Source organism: Rhyacophila brunnea, unplaced genomic scaffold (genome assembly GCF_057557595.1).
Source record: "Rhyacophila brunnea isolate RB1 unplaced genomic scaffold, BYU_Rbru_1.0 scaffold_1, whole genome shotgun sequence".
In the NCBI taxonomy this organism is placed as follows: domain Eukaryota; kingdom Metazoa; phylum Arthropoda; class Insecta; order Trichoptera; family Rhyacophilidae; genus Rhyacophila; species Rhyacophila brunnea.
In genome coordinates, this window is record NW_028232751.1 from 16,565,200 (window position 1) to 16,590,673 (window position 25,474).

General features: G+C 30.5%; 1 protein-coding gene across 2 annotated transcripts in view; it reads right to left on the reverse strand.

Moving 5' to 3' along the window:
* LOC147079533 (uncharacterized) overlaps positions 1 to 25,474 on the reverse strand; it is a 102,096-nt gene that overhangs the window by 17,086 nt on the left and 59,536 nt on the right. The window contains exons 3-7 of one of the 2 annotated variants that reach the window (XM_085941828.1): positions 22,508 to 22,660; positions 19,355 to 20,061; positions 17,172 to 17,299; positions 12,854 to 12,966; positions 7,336 to 7,497 (exon numbers count right to left, since the gene is read on the reverse strand). In XM_085941828.1, the coding sequence (XP_085797954.1) occupies positions 7,336 to 7,497; positions 12,854 to 12,966; positions 17,172 to 17,299; positions 19,355 to 20,061; positions 22,508 to 22,660 (1,263 nt within the window). Of the gene's footprint in view, positions 1 to 7,335; positions 7,498 to 12,853; positions 12,967 to 17,171; positions 17,300 to 19,354; positions 20,062 to 22,507; positions 22,691 to 25,474 lie in introns of both variants that reach the window. The other variant, XM_085941822.1, reaches the window with a different exon arrangement.

Below are 25,474 nucleotides of genomic sequence, written 5' to 3' on the forward strand. Positions count from 1 at the left end.
AGTGTTTTTACATGATAGACAGACAGAACAGTTCTTCGTAATTCATTGTATGTGAATATACCTGCATTATCAGATTGAGCTGTAAAAACGTACTAAATATTCTTCGTAGATGTTCAACTTCAACTACAATTAAAAACTTTAATATTTCTTTCTATTCACAACAATATAACGTTATGAAATTGAACTCATAAATTTAAACGTGGTTTTAAAGCGTTTTTTTCTGTTAATAAGCATGTAATATAACACCTCTGATTTACTTAGTCCAGACCAAGTGGTTACGATAGGTAAGTGAACTAATTAACATTGTATAAAAAAACACGATATGTATTACTTATTTCATTTCGTTCACGTCAATCGGACATAACATTTAACTGACTAGAGTTTTTCCAGATGACGCGTGTCTCACCGCGATACGTCGCGAGTGCATGTGGATAACTCAATGAGGTCACCTGTACCTTGACTACGCGCGAGAGGTGACATGCGGCGATTGCATGTGGACGGCTCAATGACGTCACATGTACCTGGAATGCGCGCGAGTTTTTACGCGCGAGTCAAATCGCGCAATCTGGACAAGGCCTAACCAATTATTAAACTATGTAGAGTAAATAGTACATATTGTATTTTATTTTAATTAATGCACTGGCTTTCCCCAATAATTTACAGCCCAGTAAAAAAATGTTTTGAGACAAATATTCATTTTTTTCATTCCACCGAGAATGAAAACATGTGTAAAAATACTAACGAAAACAAAATGGCTGTGGCCATGTTTGAGAGTTTTTTTTTTGTGTTTCATTGGAAGTAGCGATGCGTCATCTTGTGTAATTATTTTGGTTAAAGCGCGCAAATTTATACGAAGTAATCAGCTGTCCAAACTATGGTTGATTGCAATGTTTGTATGTGTGGACGTGTGTTGAGTTTCAAAACTTTCAAACAGTGGCTTGTGCATCGACATATTGGGGTAGGTATGTGTTTACAGAAAAAAATTATAATTTCTTCACGCGTAGTTTTAGGTATAGTCTAGATATAGGTCTAGACTAGAAATTATATAATAATACAAATCAAGTAAATTATAATTCTTTTTCAGCACATATATTATCAATCCGCACTACCTTACATAGTAATTACACATATCTACCTGATTTGTAAAATTTCAAAGGATGCGTTTAAAGTATTATTAGTTTTATTTTCATTTCTCAAATTCTGATTTTTTAAATTTTCTTTTTTATATATCGTCACTAGGCACTTAATTGTCGTATTCTTTTCTATTTGTACTTTCCTATTCATAACTTATCCAACGATTTCCGATACTAAACATATGAATGCCGAGTTTAATATTTTAGTTTCTGAGTGATCATTACAATGTTTAATTAAAATAGATTCTACTAAGTACTTACAATACCTTCACCATTAATAAAATAAATATGCATATAGTGTATGCATTGTGTAGTCAGTGCAAGAAATAATCGCATGCATTGCAATACCTATAGTAATACTTTCACACTTACTACACAATGAATTAATAGTAATTAAATATTTTTTGAAGAAAGATTTAGGTATATTGCGTCACCCAAGTTTTTACTTGTAAGCTCGATTTATTAGGCTTGTGTTAATCTAATTTGAAGAATAAATCCGTGATGTTATAGTATATACGGCAGAGTTGAATTGAAAGGGTTATTGTAAGACAATGATATGCCACAGAAACATAGTTTGGAGATATGAGCAATTTATTGTTCTTGTTCGTTCACTACTGTAAGAGGAAAAATTACTATCCTCATTAAAATGTTCGATATATCTCACATCTAATTATTTTGTTTGGAGCAGAAGGCGTGGATGACTGACCGATATCAATCTTGACTAGCATGGCATATCATATTATTGTTATAACCATTTTATAGCAAAATTTGAATTGTAAGAACTACATATTGATCATAATTATTGAGATATCTGTATTAAAAAGTGTCTTAAGTAAAACGGGAATTGGTTTTATTCAAAATCAACAAATTCATAATTATGTGGCATATCATTGTCTTACGACCCTTTCAATTCCGCGTAGCAATCAATGCTCTGAGTTAGAGCTTCCAAGCCGGGTTAAACCGAAACCGGGTAACCGTGCATTTTATAAATAACCGAAAACTTGGAAATTTTACTATGTATTTGAATGAAAGATACAATTAAATAGAATAAAATAGATCAGCAACAAATCAACTTGGTAGTGAAATTACTGTACACTGTAAAAAAAATAATACATTATCTGCCTTTAGTTAGATTTCTGTAAATGTAATAAGTTTATTTAACGACTGTTCTTTTTGCCGTATGTAGATGTCCTTTAAAAACACAAACTTCATGACATGTATTTTTTTTAAATTAGATGGTTTAAACCGATTAACCGGTTACATATTCATAAATAAACCGAAAACCGGATAGTATTTTTACCCCGGTTAATTAGATGCCTTACTTTGAGCCAATACTTACTGATGTGAGACCGAAACTATATTTATTATATTTTGTGAAACAGTCATTTATTCTTACAAGCTAGAAATGGTATAATGTTTTTTTTTGTTATTTTATCGTCTGCTATTTTTTAATATTTTTACAGGATTGTATTAGGTAGTACGTAGTGCGGTTGATAAAGCAAGTAACAATATGTGCCCTTAGTTGTATCTAAAAAGAATAGTTACTGAACGTGTCTATTGTCGACCACACCATAATATAATTTTAATTCCGCTAAATGTAAGATAGTAAGTTATATTAGTCGGTGACGTCCCGTGGGGGTAAGCAGATTGAGCGTCGCTTGGGGGCGGCTGTTGCTCGAAGAGCGGCAAATCGAGGAGAATCATTTGGAATATATAGAAATAGCTACATAGTAATAACGAAAATATCTTTCCATTAAAAGATTCAGCTCATTGGTTTTGTCTGGTTCGCGATATCCAGTTTACTTCCGTTGGCCTTTCGACGTCCTTGGTGACCAGAAACGACACGTGCAGATTTGGTGATAATTACAGTCTGATATTTTGTTAGTAATGTATCCATATTGTACTTATGAAAGGATGATATAAATACTGTATAAAAAATGGAGCGGCGTTTTGGCGCTGCCGGGGGGCGGCATTTTATTTAGGGACGTCACTGATATTAGTCATGAATTTACTCCAAATACGCCAAAATTACTATAATTTTGAAACATTAAATGGGTATGAAAAATGCTTTGTATACAATAGTTTTTTTTTATCAGAAGGACTATAATTTATACACCATATTCAAAACAGAAAAATATAGCAATAATAGTAACTATACATTATCTTACACTTACTCAAAATAATGTAGGTACAATACGATAATACAGCTATTAATCGATTTTAATGTTTTGTTACGATATAATATAAACACTATGAACAATTTAATTCCAAAAAGCCTCTTAATAATAATCATAATAATAATAATACATATTTATTGTAAATATTATATTCAACAATAGGTATTGTAATTCCAGTATTTTCTGCATTGAGTCATATGACGCGGCGTGAACCATTACGTTGCGGCGAAACTTGTGAAAGGGTGTTTGCGAAATGTCGCGAGATTAAATTAATCTGAGAGGCTTGTGTCGCCAACCAGTGGAACGCGTGCGAAATAACCGAATTAACGTTAAAGAATCATTTAGAATTGACATGCTTAGGATTGTTTTAATTCGCGTATCAATTAAATCGCAAGAGTTGTCTGTGATTCATTGAATAAAATAAATAATAATTGTTTGTCGACAAAAATAAATGTTATACCGAGACAAGATTATTATTTTGTAACCATCTTACTCAGGGGAGACTATTAGTAATCTTCGGTCTATATTATGAACTTTCCACTAAGATTTTACTGGATACTAAACGATTATTTGACGTTATGTTTATAGTTTCTAAATAATATTATGATACAATAAAATTGTATTATTTCATCCGTGGCGAATGAAATCAGAAATTATAACCTGAGAATTTAGCGACGTAATTAACTACGATGAGATTTTTGGTCTGTAATTTCACGTAATATTTGTATGAAGATAATAATTAAAGACACACTTTATAAAAATGAGGTGAAAGTTTGTTGGATGTACGCCTAAATATTTCACACATAATTTAACTAAAAATATATTCTCTATGGTACTCGTTTAATGATATTTACTATACTCTACAGCCATCGCCTATCTGCGACTAGCGTGGAGGTTTGGTAAGGGTGGTATCGCGATTCTTGTTTATACTGCATTCCTATTCTCCGTAAATTACAGGTAAGTACCAAAAGAAATATTTGAAAAATGTTTGTGACCTCTGCTATACATCTACGCAGATCGGGTTGAGTTGGGCAATTATGGTTTAATAACTGTGATTCAATACTCAATATATACAAATCGATACGCAGGTATCAGGTATGTATATATTATTTACTATCTGAATGTGGTCATTTCGATTCTTACGAACTGCACTAGAATTTGAAGTGACTAACCACTACATTATTTGTAACTATCAAAACAGTTACAATAGGCATTATAAATACAATTAGTTATAAATCATACTAGGTACGTATTTTTGCAATGTAATTCAGCGTTTCCTAATTTACGTAAGTGACGGCACCCTTATATATTTTGCATGATATAACAGTATAAAATATTTTCACGGAAAAATGATCGCTGTACTTTTTTTTTCAAGTTCAACTTCGGATTCTACAAGAAAAATTGCAAATGTTGCAAAGGGGTTTGTTTCTCCACAGTAGCTGGGATTGAAAATTACAACTTACTTGACAGTGAAAATATTAAATTTTATATCTTGCATTAAAATGTATTTTTTTTTTAATTATTGTGAATTATTATAGATACAATTTCGGATCACCACTATGCCAACAATTCATGCGTTAAAAAATTTATGATTTACCACCAGATTTGTAAATGGAAAAGCAGGACCGAGTGATAATTACAGATATCTTCATATATAATTTTAAATTATCCGTCGACTATTTAATATAATTAATAATTTATATCGCTTCGTCTTTCACAATATGAAGTATTATTAAACTATGACGTTTTAGCCAATCTTCATCAAACCATTCGTCAAAATCGTATTATTCCCATTTAATACTTAATAATATTAGTTCGCGTTTATGGAAGTGATCGTGTAATTAATGGTGTTTTTGAAATACATTGCATTTACTTATCATGCGCATGTTTTTCATTAGTCTTTATCAATTAAATCAATTGGTAAATTTTCTGTATATAATTTAAAACGATTAAAATTTTATGGAAAAATAATAACGATCAACACACGCAAATTTAATTTGCTACGTACTGAATTATTATACCTAGGTACTATAATTTCATTGAAAAATATGCTAGAATGGAATCCTGGTTAAAAAAATATGCGACATTCTTATAAAACTAATCCCGAAATACAGCCGAAAATATCAAAATCACTTTCTTAAAGTGAACGGATAAGTGAATAAATGTTAGATATTATTGTGTTTTATTTTAATTAATTATGTAACTACAAAAAGATATGTGGGTAGATAAGTAATTAGTAATTACCATTATACAATGAGTCTCTTATTGGGAAAATTACAAATTACATATTACTCATATTAGTTTAATGAACCTGCTCCACGCTAGTCATGTTGATACATCAACAAGCAACTAACAGGTACATCAAAAAGGCTGTACGCTCTACGTTCTACGACATATTTTAATGCCACATTGACACATTTTAAGTTACAATAATATACCCAGTATCTATATAAAAAATTAAATATGAAAAATACCTACTGATTTTCAATTTGTTACTAGGTATATATAATAGCTGGGTGACGACGTGGCGTCAAAATCACGTATTTAATGGCAAGTCTTTCGGATTACTAAGCGACAAATCTAGCCGTATTATAAAAAAAGTCTGTAATCCATATTAACCAAATAGCCATTGCAGAGAAGGAATATCGTGATGGTTTAATTTTGTAATTTTTGTACGAATATTTCTCATTCTATCTTTCATAACCATACAGACGTGTTCAAATGAATTTGAAATACACAATGATTTCAATTTATTGCAATAAATGTGAAAAATATTATACCAGGAGAAGGGCGGCGAACCTTTTTATACGTGGGTGCAAACAAATATTTGTAACAATGGGTGGCGTGACAAGATATTGTTAATAGAAACGGCATTTTTAACTTTAAACGAGGACTTATCCACCAAAATCCGTTCAACAACTATATCGAGAGCATTTTTAGCTCTTTTAGTCCCCACTTTCCGATCAAAATGAAAATCCCCACTTATTCCAAACTCCGCATATGCTCCATGTCATAAGGTTTTCTCCACCCGTGTGGTTTTAAACATTGTCAAGTGATTCGTTTCCGCTGGGCTCTATAAATAGGTACTCCGGAATATGATACATCCCTGTTGAGGCTCACCTGGTATCTGGGGCAAGATCTTTTTTTTTAAGTGATGATCGCGATTAAATCGGAATATTTGGGAATCCTACTGAGACCTACTTTCATCGCAAATTTTTTTTCAAATAATGAAAATAATTTACTGGTAGGAACATAGGTATCACAAGAAGATTTTTGTTTCAAAGGACGCCGATTCCAAACAGTTTTATTTAAAGTGTTTATTTTGTAGTTTTATTTTGATTGTTTAGTTTTTTTTCCGTGATATCTAATGTTTTATTTAAGTAGCTACGTATTGATTGTTTCTAAAGTAAATTATCAGGAAAATGTATTAAATTTCACTTTTAATATTCACTCGCATGATGCATTTCGCGCACCCCTAAAATATATTTGAAATGCGAAATCTAGGTACGAGTAGGTATTTACAATTTATATGATCATTTAATGTATCTAATTCGGTCTTACCAGTAAGAATTATTTCCGTGTTGGTAGGTATGTCTATTTCTTAGCGATTGTCGTAACGGTAGCATAATCTGACGTTACCTAAATTGTAATAAATTATATATCGACATGCAATTTAATGTGATTATAAAGTATTGTAGTAACGCAATGCACTTGACCGAGAAAAAGGGAATCATTATAGCGACGCCTTCATACAACAATGATATTTATTCAGGCTGATGATGATTACAGTGACGTATTTATATAATTCATAGTTACTATATTAATTAATATAAACAAACGCCTGTATTTTCTTTCATGATTTATACGATTTGATATCACATTATATTACTAACAAAAAAAATATAAATATTTGTCAATTAAAAATGAATTTCTACAGTAAATTGAAATTGTCATGAATTTTTTTGCAATTAGTTTTTATAATTCTTGACAATGTTTTTGCTTATTTATTCTGAAATGTGTCTTACTTGAGGAGTGTTCTGGCAGTGGTGGAGCTTGCGGAAGCTTCAGCGGACGTGGCTTCTGACGCAACTTCCGGTGCGGCGTCGCTGTCGGCGGCCGGTGCGGCGGTAGTGGCTCCCGGAAGTGGGCGACGCCCTCTCAAGTTCAATGCAGGGCGCAGACGGGCTCTAAAAATTAGCGATAAAACATAATATTTTAAAAGTTTATTAAGATATGTAGTTATCAAATTAACATTGCGATTATTGTGATGACCATTAATATAATTAAATCAAATCAAGGATTTTTCCATTATCGTGGTTGGTATATTAAGCAGTGGTGGGTTTACGGACTTGCAGATCCAAGAAACTGACAGATTTGGAGCCCCCACACGTAAAAAATAAATAAAAACCACAAATTCCGATTACTAACATACATAGTAAAAATATTATATAATGTGTATCTCTTGCCTAGAATCATATCACATACCTAACTAAAAATAATTATTATTGAAGATGACAGTGATTCAACATAATTTACATAATACATTTACGGTTAATTGTTTTGATTACAATGATGTATTTGCATGCATGATAGCAGGAATGTTGTTATACCTTAGGTAATATTTAACACTAAAATTATTGTGAGAAATGCGCATATAACATTTTGGAATAATTTAATAATTGTATGGTTGGCTTAAACCGTCACCCCATTTAAAATATTCTAACAAATTGATGGTGTCATCTGCGTAATCTTCAGATTAACATGATATTAATCTGAAAATGATGGAAAGTTGTTGTTGTTATTACAAAATAAACTCCAGTTCTAAAATATTTGAATTGTGAATTGTTTCATATTTTGTAATACAGAATATGTTTTTTAATGCTAAAGTGAGTTTTGTTTAATTAAGTTTTATATTATGAAGATAAAATCAGACTACAATAGTAAAGGCATTGGAATAATATTTTTTTAATAACAAAATACATAAATTTAAATTTAAAAAAAGAATATTTTTTCAATATTTCGGCATATCCCTTACACCTAGAGAGTTGGAGCCGAGCTCGGGGCTGAAACCTGGGAAAGTGGGGGTTTTTCCGAAGCGAGGAGATCAATGCAGGAAGACTGCTCTTAGATTTTTGAATGTTTTATGCTCTAAAATTAATTTTAAATGAAGAAACGCAAATGATAGTAAATGCATTACGTATGTACTGTTTACAAATTATTATGACGAAAATTGAAATGCAATGTAAAATAAGATTCATTAGCTCGTTTATTTACATTAGTGATTCGAAATAAACATTCACGGATCATGGAGCGGAACTGCAGCGAACATTTATAATCGGAGCAATTAAGGTCTACCCCAATCTAAAGTTTATACCGAGCCAATGTTATAAAGTTTCTTATAAATTCAATATAATATATCGTTTAAGAAAGGCTATGTCACCGAAAAAAAATGTCTCGAGAATTCTAAATACTTTTTTCCGAAAATTGAAATTCGTAAATAATTTTCCGAAATTTCGAGAATTCTCATTTTTTCAGATATCATCAGTGAGATTCTCGAGTATTCGAGAAATATTTACTATGCAAAAATAATAAAGTTGAAACGAAAAAAGAAAGCTGCCAACCGCAATCGGAATTAAAGAAATTTGATGAATAAAAAATCTAATATAGAAAGCTTGAAAAAATAAAATTTCTCGGTTGTTTAAAAAATCGGCATAGGATGGTAAAGAGAAAAAAAAACTCTAAATTACCGAGAAAACAAATCTTCTTGAATTGTCGAGAGATGGAAATAGTCTATAAATCACAAGCTCTAGATAGGGGTTTGTGTTGCACCTATAGATACGTGAATGCAAAAACTTTAATCAATTTAAAGTTAAATCAACAGACATACAATGGTCAACTATGTTGAATTCCGCGAAGTAGCTACCATTTTCGCATGCAAAAAATAGGGTTCCCTAATTTCAGAATACGTATGAAAATTTGAGATCGTTTTTTGCTGAATTTTCCTATGTATAGGCTTATGCTGTAATGGAAGAAGCTTTTTTTCAATGGCGTGGAATACGGTAGATACTGCAGGTACATTTATCTCTTTAGAGTAAATATTAGCTGCTATTAGACAGTACAGTTTTATCTAAAAATAATATTAATCTGGAATAATTATGTTAAGTATATTAATGAATCAATGATTCTCAAAATTTTTGCAGTAAAATAACAAAATTAAATGCAATTATTGTTAGTAATTCTAAAGCTATTTGACAATAGTGAGTGTAAATGTATACTCGATTCTAATCTTAATAATATATTGCTATCAGAAAAATGGTGGGTATATGTAAGAAGTTGACCTATAAAATATTGACTAAAATTTCTTGGCATGTTACGATAATACTTATTGGAAAAAATAATACAACACCACACATGAAGACGTGCACGTCGCAATTATTTCACAAGTCACATAAAGAAATTATATACCTACCTAATGTTTTGATATTATAATTTAAAATTACGGGAAAATACGATATTTGATTTTTCTAAATTCTATTATACAAAACTATATTATATTATCGCAACCTCGTTAAAAGAATTAATTAATATATTTTAATTAAGTAAAAGTTACTATCATTTTAGTGATAGTAAATTTGTTTTAATTATATATTTTAGTTTCTTTATATACTCGTACATATATGTGTAAGAATTTATAAACATGATTATGTGAGATATGTACATATTATACATTCTGGTTAGCAAGAAGCGTGATTTTAATATTAACCCATTAGGGTGGAGCGAGTAAATTTTCAAATTTAACAAACTGTAGAGTGTTGATAATGACGTAAAACTGATATTTTATTATTATTAAAAAATAGTTATACTGTAAAAGATATATTTCTAAATTAGAGAAATTGATAATCATAATAAGTTCATTATGGTATAGGCTTATAGAACACACTTAGACAATAGACTGCACCATTATTATAGCTGACCGCAAATAAATTATTCAATTGTTTGTAAACTTTCGCCCCACATACAAATGTCCGTGACCAAACAGTTGCTTGAAACTCAAAGCATATCCACACCTGCATAAATTATCAAATTAAATGTGGCTTGTTGAAATTAAACCACTGATATTGGGGAAACTTTTTGTGTTACAGCGATTCCAAATATTTTTAGTTTGGTTTAAATAGTAGCCACAGAAAACTAATATTCAATAGGGAATGTAATAATTCAAGATGGCAGCACGTATAAAGAATTCACCTACTGTTATTTGTGATTGTTCATTTAACTATTCTAAAACATAACAGTTGACTCTATAAAAGCTTGTTTTAAGCATAACAAGGTACATAATCTCAGAGAAGAGCACAAACTTGTGATTTTTGCTATAGCTGAATCTGTAATACGAAGTGATTTAATTTACACGTTAACCTTCATAATCTTTTAAAAGTTTCAATTTCATATATTTACCTAGCTACCGTCGATATGGAATAAGTTTACTTCAATATCTTTTTTTAGTAATATTGTTGTATGTCATTATGTATATCCCACAAATAATGCCCAAGCGGCTACCGCGCCGGCTTATATTATCGAGGGTGCCGGGTTTGAATACGGCGTCTGGCAATATTCAGACGTTGTTTTTCAATGTCTGTTTGGACTCAGAATATGTACTTAATAGAAGTGGCTAACATCCATTTCTCATTACAAAAGTGGAGGTTTATATGATCTTCATAAGATCGAATATGGTATTAAAAAATGTATTATTCCAATGTTAAAAATTTCTACCTCCGTCCTATTTAACGGAACTGTCTAGTAGATGTCAAACTGCGTCCCGGAAAGGTGACACACTGCATAATTATTTTAATATAAAACGCATTATGAATAAATACAATTATAATATTATTATGATTGCATTTATTAATATTATATTAGTTCATTACTATTGCAGTCGGCGGTGTCAGAATAGTGCAATGAACAAATTAATATTGCAAGCTTGAACATTTTTCACCTTATCAGACGTGCGTGCATCCCGACGACATTGTCTATAGATTACTAATATAATATGACATGTAATTATAAGGCTACTTCTTACTAGTTGCGAAGTAAATTATATCTATAAACTTTTATTTCATTGAATTCACAAAAATTACTTACTGTCATACTAAGGACTGCAAAAAGGACATAGTTAAATATATTTTTAAATGATTATAAATACGTATATTGGAATTGAATGACCTAAAGTCTTAAAACATAATTCTGTGTTTACAGAGTAAAAGTTCTTAAATCGCGTTTTAGGAAATTAAGATTTGAATGCCAATATGTGTTAAGAATTATATTCTTTTTGTGTATCATAAATTTTGTCAAATGTAAACAAAATAAATAGATATTTTAATTTGTAGAAATAACTTAAATTGAGAAAATCATTTTTAACTTTAAGTAAAATTACTTATTCAAAACGTTGAATAATATAATACAAAAAACTTAACTATACATAAATGGCGTGAAATAAATACACCGATAATTAACTTCTAAGCAAGAGTATTTTGAAAATTTTGATTTATTTCAAAGGCGATTATCTCAGCTGCACTCAAACTGAGTTACTTGACACTTTTATCTTAAAACCACTGAATATGTACCATATTTTACTCTTTGTTAAAAAATATCATTAAACTTACTTCAGATGTTGACTTATTTTTTGTTAAGAACTAAACTTTATTTGATATTTGATAAAAACACACCGTAATAAAGAACTTATGGAATAAAATTTAACAACCGTTTCTAAAGTTTGCAATAATACCCTACATATCTACAAAAATGCCAAAGATCCATAGGTAACGTTATTTAATGAAACTTATTTAAAATACTAGGTACCAACTTATAATAAGACTTGATAATAATTAGAAAATATATTTATATATTATGAAGAATCTAATTATGTTACTAATAGCGACTTGTATACATAATGTCAATAATTATTATACTTAATTACCTACATAATAATATGTATATATCCATCTCGACGGACAGAATAACCATGTGAATGTGATATACTTATTTTGGATCAGCGACGACCCTAGTTAAAGTTCAGCCCTTAGGCAGGCTTAGAACGCCGTCCCCATTCATTTTTTTTGTCTCAAATTGTATGCGAAATTGTTAGGTACATACGATCTACTTATTTTATCATCTTAAACAAAATAAATGCAACAAACACCTTGAAAAGAATTACATATTACATGCCTACACATAATCTACTGAGGATTAGAGCATTACCACGAAACCTACTAAAAAACAACGCTGGTTTTAGGTACGTGGAGGTGTTAAGCGCTGACAAGTGTGGATACCCCCTTGATGTCGGTACCTACTTTCTAACAAAAATACCGAATCGTCCACTTCATGGAAAATTACCACAGCTTCCAAAAGTTGTAATTATGGTATTTATTTCTTTATTTGCCACCCCTAAGCCACGACATGCCTACCCTAACGGAACGTCACTTCTTGGGATGTATATAATATGACAAACGGCAAGCTAAGAGAAAGTATACCTACGAATTTGTAACTAACCTGGTGGAAGAGGTTCCTTCAGCTGTGGTGACGGCTGAGTCTGATGATGGTGCTGCGGTTGATGATGGAGTCAGGCGAGATCTGCTGCCGAATCGGGAGCGAGGCGCATTTGGCTGATTAAGAAGAAAAATCATATTTAATTTACGTTGATGGATTTTCCGTTCATTCTCGAGTAGCTGAATTATTATGTTATTATTTTATTTATTTTAAAAAATTCACACGTATTTATTACCTATATTAGTTATTTACAACTAGGGATCGCAATAACGGTATCCATGGCCCCCATAAGGGGGGGGGGGCTCACAGGGCCTGGGGGCCCGGCGTGACGAGTCGACCAGATAAGTGATATAAACACAGATCACAAATTTTCTCTAATAGTAAAAAAAAAAGTCGCCTGCGGAACTATTTTCCTTCAGTTATTATTAACAATCCAATGTATTTGGTTGTCCGAAGCGATTTTTAATTGTTTGCCGATACTCGACAATTCCATAATTCAAATGGATATAGGTACATATTAAAAATACAAAAAAACGCTAAAAATACGCCTTGGATAACGCTACTGCAGCGTGACACACTGCCTTTACCCTTAGCGATAGGTAGAGGGGCCCGCTTCAGGATGTGCGGGCCATGACGGTATCCCAGTATTTTTCGAAATACCGATTTATTCGGTATTGAAAGTGTAAACAAAATGTGTTACTCAACATAAAAGGTTTAACAATATGACCGTATTTTTGTCAGGTTACTCGATGTCTGGTTTACGTCCGTTGCCTTTTAATGTAATTGGAGACCACCAATAGCACGTGCTATAAAATATTAATATTTTAAAGAGCTTTATATATATATTAACACTGGTATTCGTATTTTCATTCGGTATTGCAATCCCTATTTACAACTAACTACCCTACGTCTACATCATACGTAATTAATAATTCGTATATCGTAAATTTTATATTTAACAAGATCTCACGCACGTCGTAATAAATTTTAATTATTTTTCGTTAAATGTAGATAAACTGCTTGAATCAAAGTGAGATTTTTGATCATCAATGCAATAGCCAATAATGTAAGAATACTTAGCTATATAACCAATATTAAATACATATAATAAATAATATAATCATTTATTTTTAAAGTAATCACTTTATTGTCATTTTACATCGCATCTAATTGCAATGTGCTCCAGAGTTGAGATTTTCAATTTGAGAATAATATCTCATATTTTAGAGAACACTTGTATACATTACTACTTACGTAGATAGGTTGTAATAACAATACTTGTGTTGTATAAATACACTAAAACTGTATGTTTTAATTGTTTCCAAATGCTTAGATAGAAGTATATTCTAGATAAATATGAAAAGACATAATACCAAGTAAATAAGTAAGTAGATGAATTTATTTTAAAAATACTTATACGAAATTACAATTATTAGGTTACCTACAAGTAGATGACTGTTCATCGATTTTGACATTGTTGTGATTTTTTCTTTAGAAATTATTACAGCGCATACCTATAACTCAATGAAATAAGTTCAGTTTCTTTGACTCCATAATTGCGATTTTCTTATAATGTTAAAAGTTAAAAAAAAAATAGCTAGACATTTCAATATATTAGTTTTCTTCACATATATCTAGTTGTGTAATTTAGCGAGATAAGATTACAAACATATTATCTATTTTTTATTATTAAGTCTTATGTTTTTTATAGATAGACGGTGGTGTCGATCGATGTATTTTATCTACTGAATGCGTCATCTAGGAAGAGATACTTACTGTACAACATCCAATAATATTCATAAAACATAGCGTAAATCATGCTACATACTTATACAGTTTCAGAATTGATGTGGTGATAGTATTTATTTTTTTAAAAAATAGGTAAGAGTGACAAATCGCATGTAAAGAAAGTTTCATAGAGCTCAACGGATGAAAATTTTATTTTTAAAACCTACAATTAAAAAATAATTAAACGTTTAAACAATTAAAATAATAACATACTGTAAAATACTGCATCGTTAATGAATGTGTACCTACTTTTATACCTAATGATTTTTAAGTAGTATGGTACGATCGATAAATATTCATTCGGAAAATCTTTAATATTCTTTGTATTTATATATATTTTTTTATATTAATAACTATAGTTGGATGAATACTAGTTAATTTCGTCATTATTTGGTAAAACGCAGGTGCCTCAATTGGTGAATTACATTGGTCGGAATCCGATGGATGCGGGTTCGAGTACCGTCCGGCGTCGTTTTTTTTTTTTAAGATTTCTTCTAGTAGGTCTATCTGGCGTGTTTTCGAATTATGTACTTATGTTATATATTCTCCATTTATTAGTTATTATAACAATAATACAAACCTATTGCGTGGTAGGTGCATAAAGCAAAGCATTTATAATGCCTACGTGTGTCCAATATAAAAATGTAGGTAGTTATTTAATAGGTTTGTAAAATATTTGAATATCGATTAAGTTTTGTGTAGGTAACGCACATGATTTATTTAGTTATTTACGAGTGTAGAGCAAGGCACTATTTAGCATTGAAATGCTTTTACTGAAATCAGCTGATCATTGATCAGCGGTAGACTAGGTAGATATGTTTTAAACTAACTGGTAACTAAACTATGTACTATCATAACCCACTTACAAAACATGTTTTCACGACTTTTAAACTGGTCGTGTCGCATCGCGTCAATATTAGTAGGTAAGTACACATAGTTAATCGTATACTTGCTTGTATATAATAAATGTATAATATTTGAAAAGCCAATGTTCATACCGTACATTGGAAAATTAGGTAGTATTTAAATCTACACGTGGTTAACCTATGCGTATAGAATGTTAATTTAAATTGAAACCAATTTCCATTACATATCTACATTTTCGCGTAAATAATATACCTAATTATAGAAAATATGTGTTTACTTAAATGCAGAATTAAGAAATAAGCAAGCTAAGTCTTTTGTAAAAGTTATCTGTAACATTATTTCCAGCGCGTTCTTGGTTCATATAGTAAAATTTATCAAGGAAGTACTGGACTGAACACCTACGTACGACTTTAAAAGTATTCTTGGCATGGTAAAATTCATTCTAAAAATAAAGCTAAAAAAATCAATATATGTTTATATTTTAATTTGTATAGTTTTATACTATTTAAAAACACATAACACACTTTTAACTTGTTTATATAATTTAATTAATGTGTTAAATATTACTTCAGTGTTTTAAACATTTTTATAAAATAAGGTAAATGTGAGAATAAAGGTATAATGCCATATCAGGTTGCACTTATGACTAAGTGCGAAAACAGCGCAATGTGTTACAAAGTTTGCATCAAGCAGCATTTAAATATTTACTTGACATTTAGAAAATGTCATGAAAATGAAAATGCCGTGTTGAGAAAAAGTATTTTGTTTGATTGATTTATTTATTTATTTATTTATGACATTTGAAAGATTGTTTATCTTTTCGTGGCTTCATATACTGTCGATAAAAATGTTGTAGGGCCACCCTATTTATCACAACGAATAAGCAGAACTCATATAATTATATTTATTAGCTACTAATATTCTAAGATTTAAAGCGTCAATTACTTAGCTTATTTACGAGCTGTTTGTTGGCAAATTTAAAAGCGGGCGATTCAGCTACTGCGATTTGATGATTACACACAAAACTTTCCATTCGCTGCGACTATTTTGACAGAACGTAGTTCGTTTTTTTACCGGGAGGTTGCTACTGCGCTGACGCAGTAGGCCCCACACGCCGGCGTGTAGCGTGTAAAGTTGACCGGCTTTCAACTTTTCTCGGTAGAGTGTTTACAACCTGCTTATTAGCTTGTTCGATGATTACACTGGGCGACTTTACAGGCATATTGTAAATTCGCCAATAAACAGCTCGTAAAGAAGCTCAATGTAATTGACGCTTAATCTATCTATTAGATAGCTAGTGGGGTCTATTTGGAATTAATTAAGAAATTACATATACTTTGACTAAATAATATAAAATGTAATAAACTAATAAGAATAAGATACGAGAATTAAAATATCCATTTATCATATTTCATATTATAACTCTGGATGTTCGATAGACAGGCGCAATTGATTAAGTCAATTAACATTTTTACATACCACAGTATTCTTATCTGTAATGGTAATTAAATAATGGCGTTTCAATTAAATATTTATAAGTAGGTATAATAGGAATAAGTATACACTACCAAAGTATAATAAATAATATTATATTATATTGCACGGAACATTTTAATTTCGCGGTAGAGCGATAGCAGGAATCAAAAACGTGATTTAATTTACTAACCTTCAAACTTTGGACTGGAGCAGCATCTTGCTTAGTCAGCTTCTCTTCGACAGCAGCTGGAGTTGAGGATGTGGTGGATTGGGCTTTACCTCTGCCGAATGCTGGACGGCTGGGTCCACCGAAGCGTCCTGATCAAACGAACGAGAAAACCACATTTACAATATGCACTTAACATATTCATTAGCAACATTTCCTCTCTCCATTGTGACAAATCATCAAAATGTCACATGAATATTGACAAATTATGTTAATGTGTACATTTTACGGCCAGTGTAGAAGAAGGTGAACAATACATAATGTTTTTTTTTGCATAAATACGCCAAGCACTAAAATTTATACATTTTCATAAAATTTCTCAACTTTTTTGCCAATATTATGAATACACAGTTGCAACAGAAACAAAACGTTCGCATATACAATAAATAACATAAACCTGTAAAGTATCGTAATAGGTCAGCAAATATTCAATTATAAATATTAAGATATTATTATGAGTGAGTGTTTTTGATTGGTTCGTATATTAATTAATAACTAAAATATGGCCATAGATAAACAATATGACTTTTAAGATGCCAGTTCTTGCACACACACACACACACACGATATACTCACGCATACATACGTATGCTTTCTATAGTGAAAGCTATAATGTGAAAGTGTTTCTCGCCCAGAATTTTGTTTATCAAACCAGGAACTAACCTTTGAAAGATCCGCTATCGGCGACTTGAATCAAGTATTATTATTATTGTATAGTGCAAAAGGTTAATCCAAACGCAACATAAGGATGAATACAGGCGATGGCATTTATCAAAATACCTATATTCGATGTACATATCGTTTATGAAGAGACTTAAAAACAACACCAGCCTCGATTACATATTGCGGATTCTACAAGTTATCCAATGAAAGGTGGTGTATAATAAATAATATGTAGTATTATATTGTATTAAACTATATTGCAAATCATAAATGCATGCTGAATAAATTTAAGTTAATAACGAAAAAATTTAATTGAAATAAAAATGAAAAATACCAAGAACGATAAAAAAAATAGTATCGGGATAAACATGATTTCACTAGTTAATTTGAAAATATGTCGTTTTAATATTTCTTAATAGCAAAAAATTTTAATAATATATATATAAACATTCAAATAGCATTGGAGCGATAGTAGAGTTTAAAGCACATATTATAATAATATATTTCTACGGATTATCTAATCTTCTAATGAATGGTGTTACACATAAATACATACGAAATACATTTCAGTTGAAATAAGAAAAGAATAGATTGGAATGAAAGCGAAAAATAGAATCGGGATGAAAGTGAAATGATAATAGTAGGGTTGCAAGTGAAAACGCAAAGGCGCCGAGCAGTCGCTGAGCAAATGAAACATATTTTGATGGCACGCTGCCTATGTGTTAATAATGTGACACAATTAAGTTTATATCACGAATTGAATCACTCCATTTCACAGCAGTCATGCTAGGCAGTTTATTGTATTTTTATATAATTGTTGGCCAGGTTTCGCAAATTAATTAGAACAGATTTTAATATCAGCAGGTTTTGTCTCTCGAAGCATTATTGCTTAACCTTTAAGGCTGCTCTAACTTTGCCGAGCACATTCTTTTGCGCCGTTTTACATAATACATAAACCTAGTTATCATTTTACAATTGTAATAATTTGTGGTCAACCTAATGCGTACACTTACGCATTTATTTATTTGTCAATATAACCATTATAGGTACCTACTGAATTATTTAAAATATTCTGTTCAAACAATCATACGTATGATGTGAAGAATATTAGGTATAGGTACATAGGTATGTACTGTTAACATTATTATATTAGGAACTGATTTCTTAAATCGTTTTGCCAAAGTAAGTAAATATAATGACTTACTGTCAAGTTTTGTAAAGATATAACAATGTGAGTAAAAACTATTGAAACGTATATTTCTGAACATTTACTACTGTCGAATAATATCAACATCGTAAATGTTACCATAGGTACCTAACCTTTAAACACGTGGGTTTTTTTTTAAGTTTTCACATTCTCAAAGAACTTTATCCAACGTCGTATTATGTCATGTGAAGTTTTTTTCCGGATTGGTTTATTAAGCCAATTTTCTGTAATCGGATGTATCATGACTCACCCGGTTGATCCCGAGTTCGTATCTCACCTCTGGGTTTGGTTGTTGCCCCGGATGCTGAAGATGCAGCAGTTGCAGCCTCAGTGGTGGAAGCGGATGTTCTCGACTTGGAGAGAGGTGATCCTCGCAGCCTGAATCTGGATCCTCGAACCGTGGTGGAAGGAGTAGGCGCTTGCGTGGTTGTGGTGGTAGTGGTTGGAGCCTCTGTAGTCGTGGTAGTTGTAGTAGTAGTGGTGGTCTCTTCAGTGGTTGTCATCTCTTCGGTTGTTGTCATATCTTCGCTTGCATCAGTTGTGGTGGATTCGTCTTCAACTTCATCCGAAGCCGTGCTGATTTCATTCTTTAAATTTTCTCCGGCTAATATAGCGTATAACTCCAGAGCAACTTTATCCATAGCTGCCATTGTTGTGATCTCTGCGGAGTCGGTATCGTCTTCGACTGAATCTTTCGATGAAGAAGAAATTTCTTGAGCACTAGCGCCGGAAGAAATGCTTCGTGGTCCTTCTGCGACATCCTTAACTTTTTGTTCTTCTGAGAGTTGTTCTTTGTTAAGACCGAGGAAAGTAGAAGGTCCGGCTGGTAGTTCAGCAGGGAATGCTGGTTTCTGTGCCTTTTCTTGTTGTTCCTTCTCTTCAGCGCTGTTAATTCTGGATCTAATTTCTTTATATTGAGAGACAGAAACGTCACTGGCATGGGTGTTGAAACTGGCTGAATCAACAAGCTCCAAACTTGGCCTCCTGTGAAAAAAATCACAATAATTGAAACATCATCAATAATATTTCTCGTAAACAAACTAGATAACTGCTATATTTATTTTATTTATATCTAGCAACATGCAAGTTTATATTATATAATATCTGGGGCCTAATACTTGAAGTGCCTATGTCAAATATATCAATTATTCAGTACATTCGATTGTTTATTTCTCATCAACAATGAATATTATTAACTTTTACAATATATATTATGATGAAAACCAGATTATAACAAATATAAATTAATAAGCTCAATGCGGATAATCAAACAGTTTTTTTTTTTTGAAAGTACTGGAAAATGAGGAAATCTCTAAATTTGAGTCGTTATGTCAACATGGGCATTTTATGCCGACATATTATTTTTACATCCATTTTAAATGTGCTCTTATTTCATTCATCTTACATCGGTTGACATAGGTATTTTTAGCATTGAAAGAAGGAACATTTTAAAGCACTTCATGGACATTTCTAGCACTAGACCCCAGGTATTTAATTCTAACGTCTGTAATGTTTTTATCTTTCATTAAACTAAGAATTGATTTTAGTATTAATTTTTATTTGCAAATCAAATATTATTTAAGCTTCTATTAATTTTTACTCACGACTTTGTAATTTCTGTAATGATTTGAGAGAAAACGTTATCTGCTTCGGTCATATTAACTATAATATACACATGTAAATTATTAGAAAGTTTCTGGTTTTTTTTTGTGAAGTCATTTTATTATCGGGCTAATATTTTCGTATTTTATTAATAAACAGTTGAATCAAACGACACATAACTGTGGAATACGTTATATCAATTTCATTATCATAATGATTGAATTTTATTCAGTCAATGTGGCCATTAGTAACGGTTTGTTACACTATAATGATAACAAAGTGTCTAATAATTATAATTTTACGATTATGCATCTTAATTTTGCCAAATCATTTAATTAAATTGTGTTTTTCTCTTATTTAAAAAGATTCTAATAAAATCACAAGTTCATTATACTACAGGTTCGTAACATCATAGATTAATTATTATTGTAAGAGGCTTACATAAACAGAAAACTATTGGAGCAAACTAACAAATTAGGAGAGAGAACCGTAGCTAAATGGCATAGTATACGATTTGATAACATCATTCTTGAGTTGCAATACTGGCTGGAGACAATTTACTATCATTTTTCACTATATTTGTAGGTATATCTTCCAACCATGATAAAAAACAAACTGATACCTACAAACTAGCAGTGGTGAAAGGTGGAGGTAGGCTGTTAAGCTTTGACCTAACTTAATAAACTGATAACACGCTTGATCAGTAACATGTATTTCTTTTCATTAAACTAAGAACATAATTTGCAGATGGTGCTGGTAAAACCAGTGGTAGATTGTGCAGTTTTTTAAATTAAATTAAAGCCTGCTTAAACCTAACCATAATAGTTGATGCTTTTTGCCATTAATGGACCACGTGCGCCACGTAGGTCGAAATTGAGATTTTATGGTATTTTCAGAGCATAATCCTGGACATTCCTTAAACGTTGTTGCGTTAATGCGTTTAACTGAAAATACCATATAATCTCCACGTTGACCTACGTGGCGCACGTGGGCCGTTAAGCAGGGTTTAATTGAATTTTAAGAACTAACAAGCACTAACTATACACTGTACCTAGTCTTAGTTCAATAAAAACAAAAACGTTTGACTGGCATAGTTTTGTGTGCACTATTTTTGTCGGATCTTAACAGTATATCTCTAATCTTTTAAATACCGATAAATAAATGGTGTTTTTTTGTTTACCTTTACTTCTTAAAACGTATTATCAAAATATTTTAGATATTTAATATATTCGAGATGGCCAAAAAATACTATCATACCGAATGTTCAAAGATTGAATGAAATCTATATTTTTCTTGCATTTGAATCAATAGAATGAGCGTTGATAATGATTTATATTTAATCTTTTTTCTGACCGTAGCGGTGTGTTAATGAAAGTATACCAGATGATACACGATACCATAATAATTAATACCGCCAATTAATTATTGCGATAATTTTTCAATAGTGATAGAAAATTTTTAAACTACATCATTTTGAATACTATTTTCGAATCGTAAAATAATTTTAATAAAAAAAATGTAATATTATTAATCTGGACCCGAAAAGTAAATTGTGTTATTCTAAAACGTTTCCAGTTTACCTTAGGAACAAACAACGAAAATATATTAACATTTTCGTCCATCATTCGTTTGTTTAAAGATGAATATAATTCGTGTATAGAGTACCAACTTGTTACGAAAAAATAAGATAAACGATGTTAAAAGATGTTAATTAACTCAATTTACTTATCGGGTCTAGAGATAGTTTCTATTGTGGTATTGAGCTGCAGATGCTCACTTGTCAGATCATGGATATTTTCCATTTTCCATTATATAACTTTTTTCTCACCTGACATTGGCTCTTGACCTGTTTCTGGTCTGCCCAGTAGACTCTTCAGCGTGGCTATCTTGGTGGCCCTTGGTCCTCTGTCTGACTGGTTTCTCCACATCGGAGTGATCAGCCTTATCCACGTTACTTGGAGTGGTACTTAAGTTCCTCGATCTAGGAGGGAATCGTGTATTAGCAGGCAGTCTGAAATTTGTAACATTTTTACCTATGTAATTTGACCTTTTGATTGGATAAGTAATATTTATTTTCAAATATATTATTTCAATATCTACGTATTATGATATTTCCAAAGGGTTAGATACTTGTATATGTATGTACATAATAGTGTTATTAACAAAATACAGGAAAAATACAAAATCATGAAATAGTAATAAATATAAACACCCATAATAATATTACAGCATTATTAGAGTTTTTTTAAATTTACATTTTGTAGGTAGTAAAATATTTTTTTTATTTGTAAGATAAATACCCATTTAATGATATAGGTATGAAAAAAAATGTACTGGTAAGATTTATTTAATATAAATATATATATTATTACAATTATCCATTGAAATGTGATAAGTATCTACTTTGAATAGATTCTTTCCAATTATTAAGTAATAATAATGTTAATAACTACTAATAAAAGGTAAATAACATTAAATAAAAAGGTTACAAAAATAATATTATTATATAATAATATATAGAAGTAATATAATATAATTATAGAGTCTAATTACATTACAATTGTATGTAAGTATCTAAAATCTATATTATACTACGACTATTTTATTGAACTCGAAGTAGAATGTAGAGTATAAAAAAAGAAACATTTTTTTTTTAATAAGACAGATTAATGGAAATACTATTTTAAATATATAATAATGACAATTTTCGATTTTACAAACCCCCATTATGGAATATTAAATTTATATGCAACTATAATGTTTCAGATGATCATTATTTGTCTATTAAGTAGAATTTACTGTAAGGTATCCAATGGAACCATGTTTATTTGCAATATGGATATGCAGCTAAATAGCATATTATATTGTAATTGAATAGGTAATAAAATCTTTATTTTGTTTCATTCATTCATTCCAAACATTTTTGAAGAAAATAAGATTTTAAAGTTTATTTAATTGTTAATTACTTTTATTATTAGTTAATTACAGATCCACCGAAGTCAAGTTCATGATTCTATAGTGAAATTCCGTGTTATTATGGCTTGCCTTCTATTAAACGATATGTTGAAAATGGCATATATTATATGATCGGTAATAATAATACTAATAATATAACCATTAAAAAATCAAGGCTATCTGCTTTTACAGTGTATTAAAATATTCTATTTTAAATTGGTCACGATACTAGCCGTTAGAATATCATATTACTAGTGTAATTTGATTACAATATGACTGAGTAACAAGTTTTGAAAAGAAACATAAAAGCCTTCGTCGTATTAATTACAAAAAATATATACATAATATGTATCTATGTGAATAATACTATTATTTACTTAATGCAAACATATAAAAAAAAAACAATTTATCCGTAGTTTACATTATGCTATGAAAATGCCAAATCAATTAGGTAACAATAATGCTAATTCGTTACATAAGTATAACATTTATGTGCATAAATGTAGGAGGTAAAGCATTTGTACAACTTATTTTCTTATAGTTGATATTTTTTTAGCAAACAAATCAATGCATATGCATTTTAATACTAATAATGTCAAAATGCCTAGTGACATTAGAATACACTACATGAATACATATTATGATATAAGTGTATGTCTGCAATTTCGAAATATTCACGTTATACCCAGCGTTTTGACTATTTTTATTTAGAGAATATCTAGGAACAAAATATGTAGGTTTTTACTTCGTTATATTACTCGACCAATATTGATGACAGTTAGAAACTTTTCCAACATAACTCACTTGCGACAATTCATCGTGAATCGTAAAGTACCTACGAGTAGGAAAAGTGGTCAGAATACATCGACAGAGTGTTGAGTTCTGGTTAGAGGTGCGCACGCTCATACCCACCCGTTATTTATATTTTACAAATGCACAAAGAGCATATTTCATTTCATTTTTATTCAGAATTTTTAAAAAATGACGACTGAAAAAACTTTCTTTTTTCATTTTAGTTTTTAAGTTGCCTACCAAAATTAAAATTATAGGTGGAATCGAATTACCTAGTCTATTTTTTCACATATCTCATTATTTCATGCGGACGAAGTTGACGGTAAAATATAATAATATATGAACCAAGATTAAGGGCAATAACAAATTATGACCATTTGCAAATAAAAATGTTACCTAGAAGATAATTGATTTTGCATAAATAATAATGAACCCTGTTACAACGCTCTTAATAAAACAAAATATTACATTTATTATTTGCCTACTTCAATTCTGCAATTATTTTACATATAATATATATCAGATCTACTTATTAATACGTGTCTAAATTAATTCAATGTAAGTATAAACTAATTTTTATCACGTTTTTCTTAGCTCGTATTCTTGTTTGTCCGGTGGTTGTTTATCCAGTACAAATCTTGCAATCGATTTTCAACTAACTTCCCGACTAGCTAGACATTTGAAACTTTTAGAATACATCAGAACACGATGCCAATGCATTCTTTTAATACTTTTAGCCATCTTTAAGTAGAATTGAATTCATTTTCAGTTAATTCTGTTTTGTATGAAAAGTTATTTCGGAAGAAATCCGTAATCCGATCCACTAGTATTAGTTGCTAAGCATAGCTAACCTAGCAACTAAATTATTAATATATACGTGCGTTACTATGGAAATCAAAATGACATTTCAGTATTCTATATTTGTTTGTTGCAAAATAGCAATAAAATAATTTGTTGACAATTGCCTTATTTGTCCTAAATTATTAATACATAGAATTGTCAAGTTTATATATGATTCAACAGAAAATTTAAAAACGTGGTATATAAA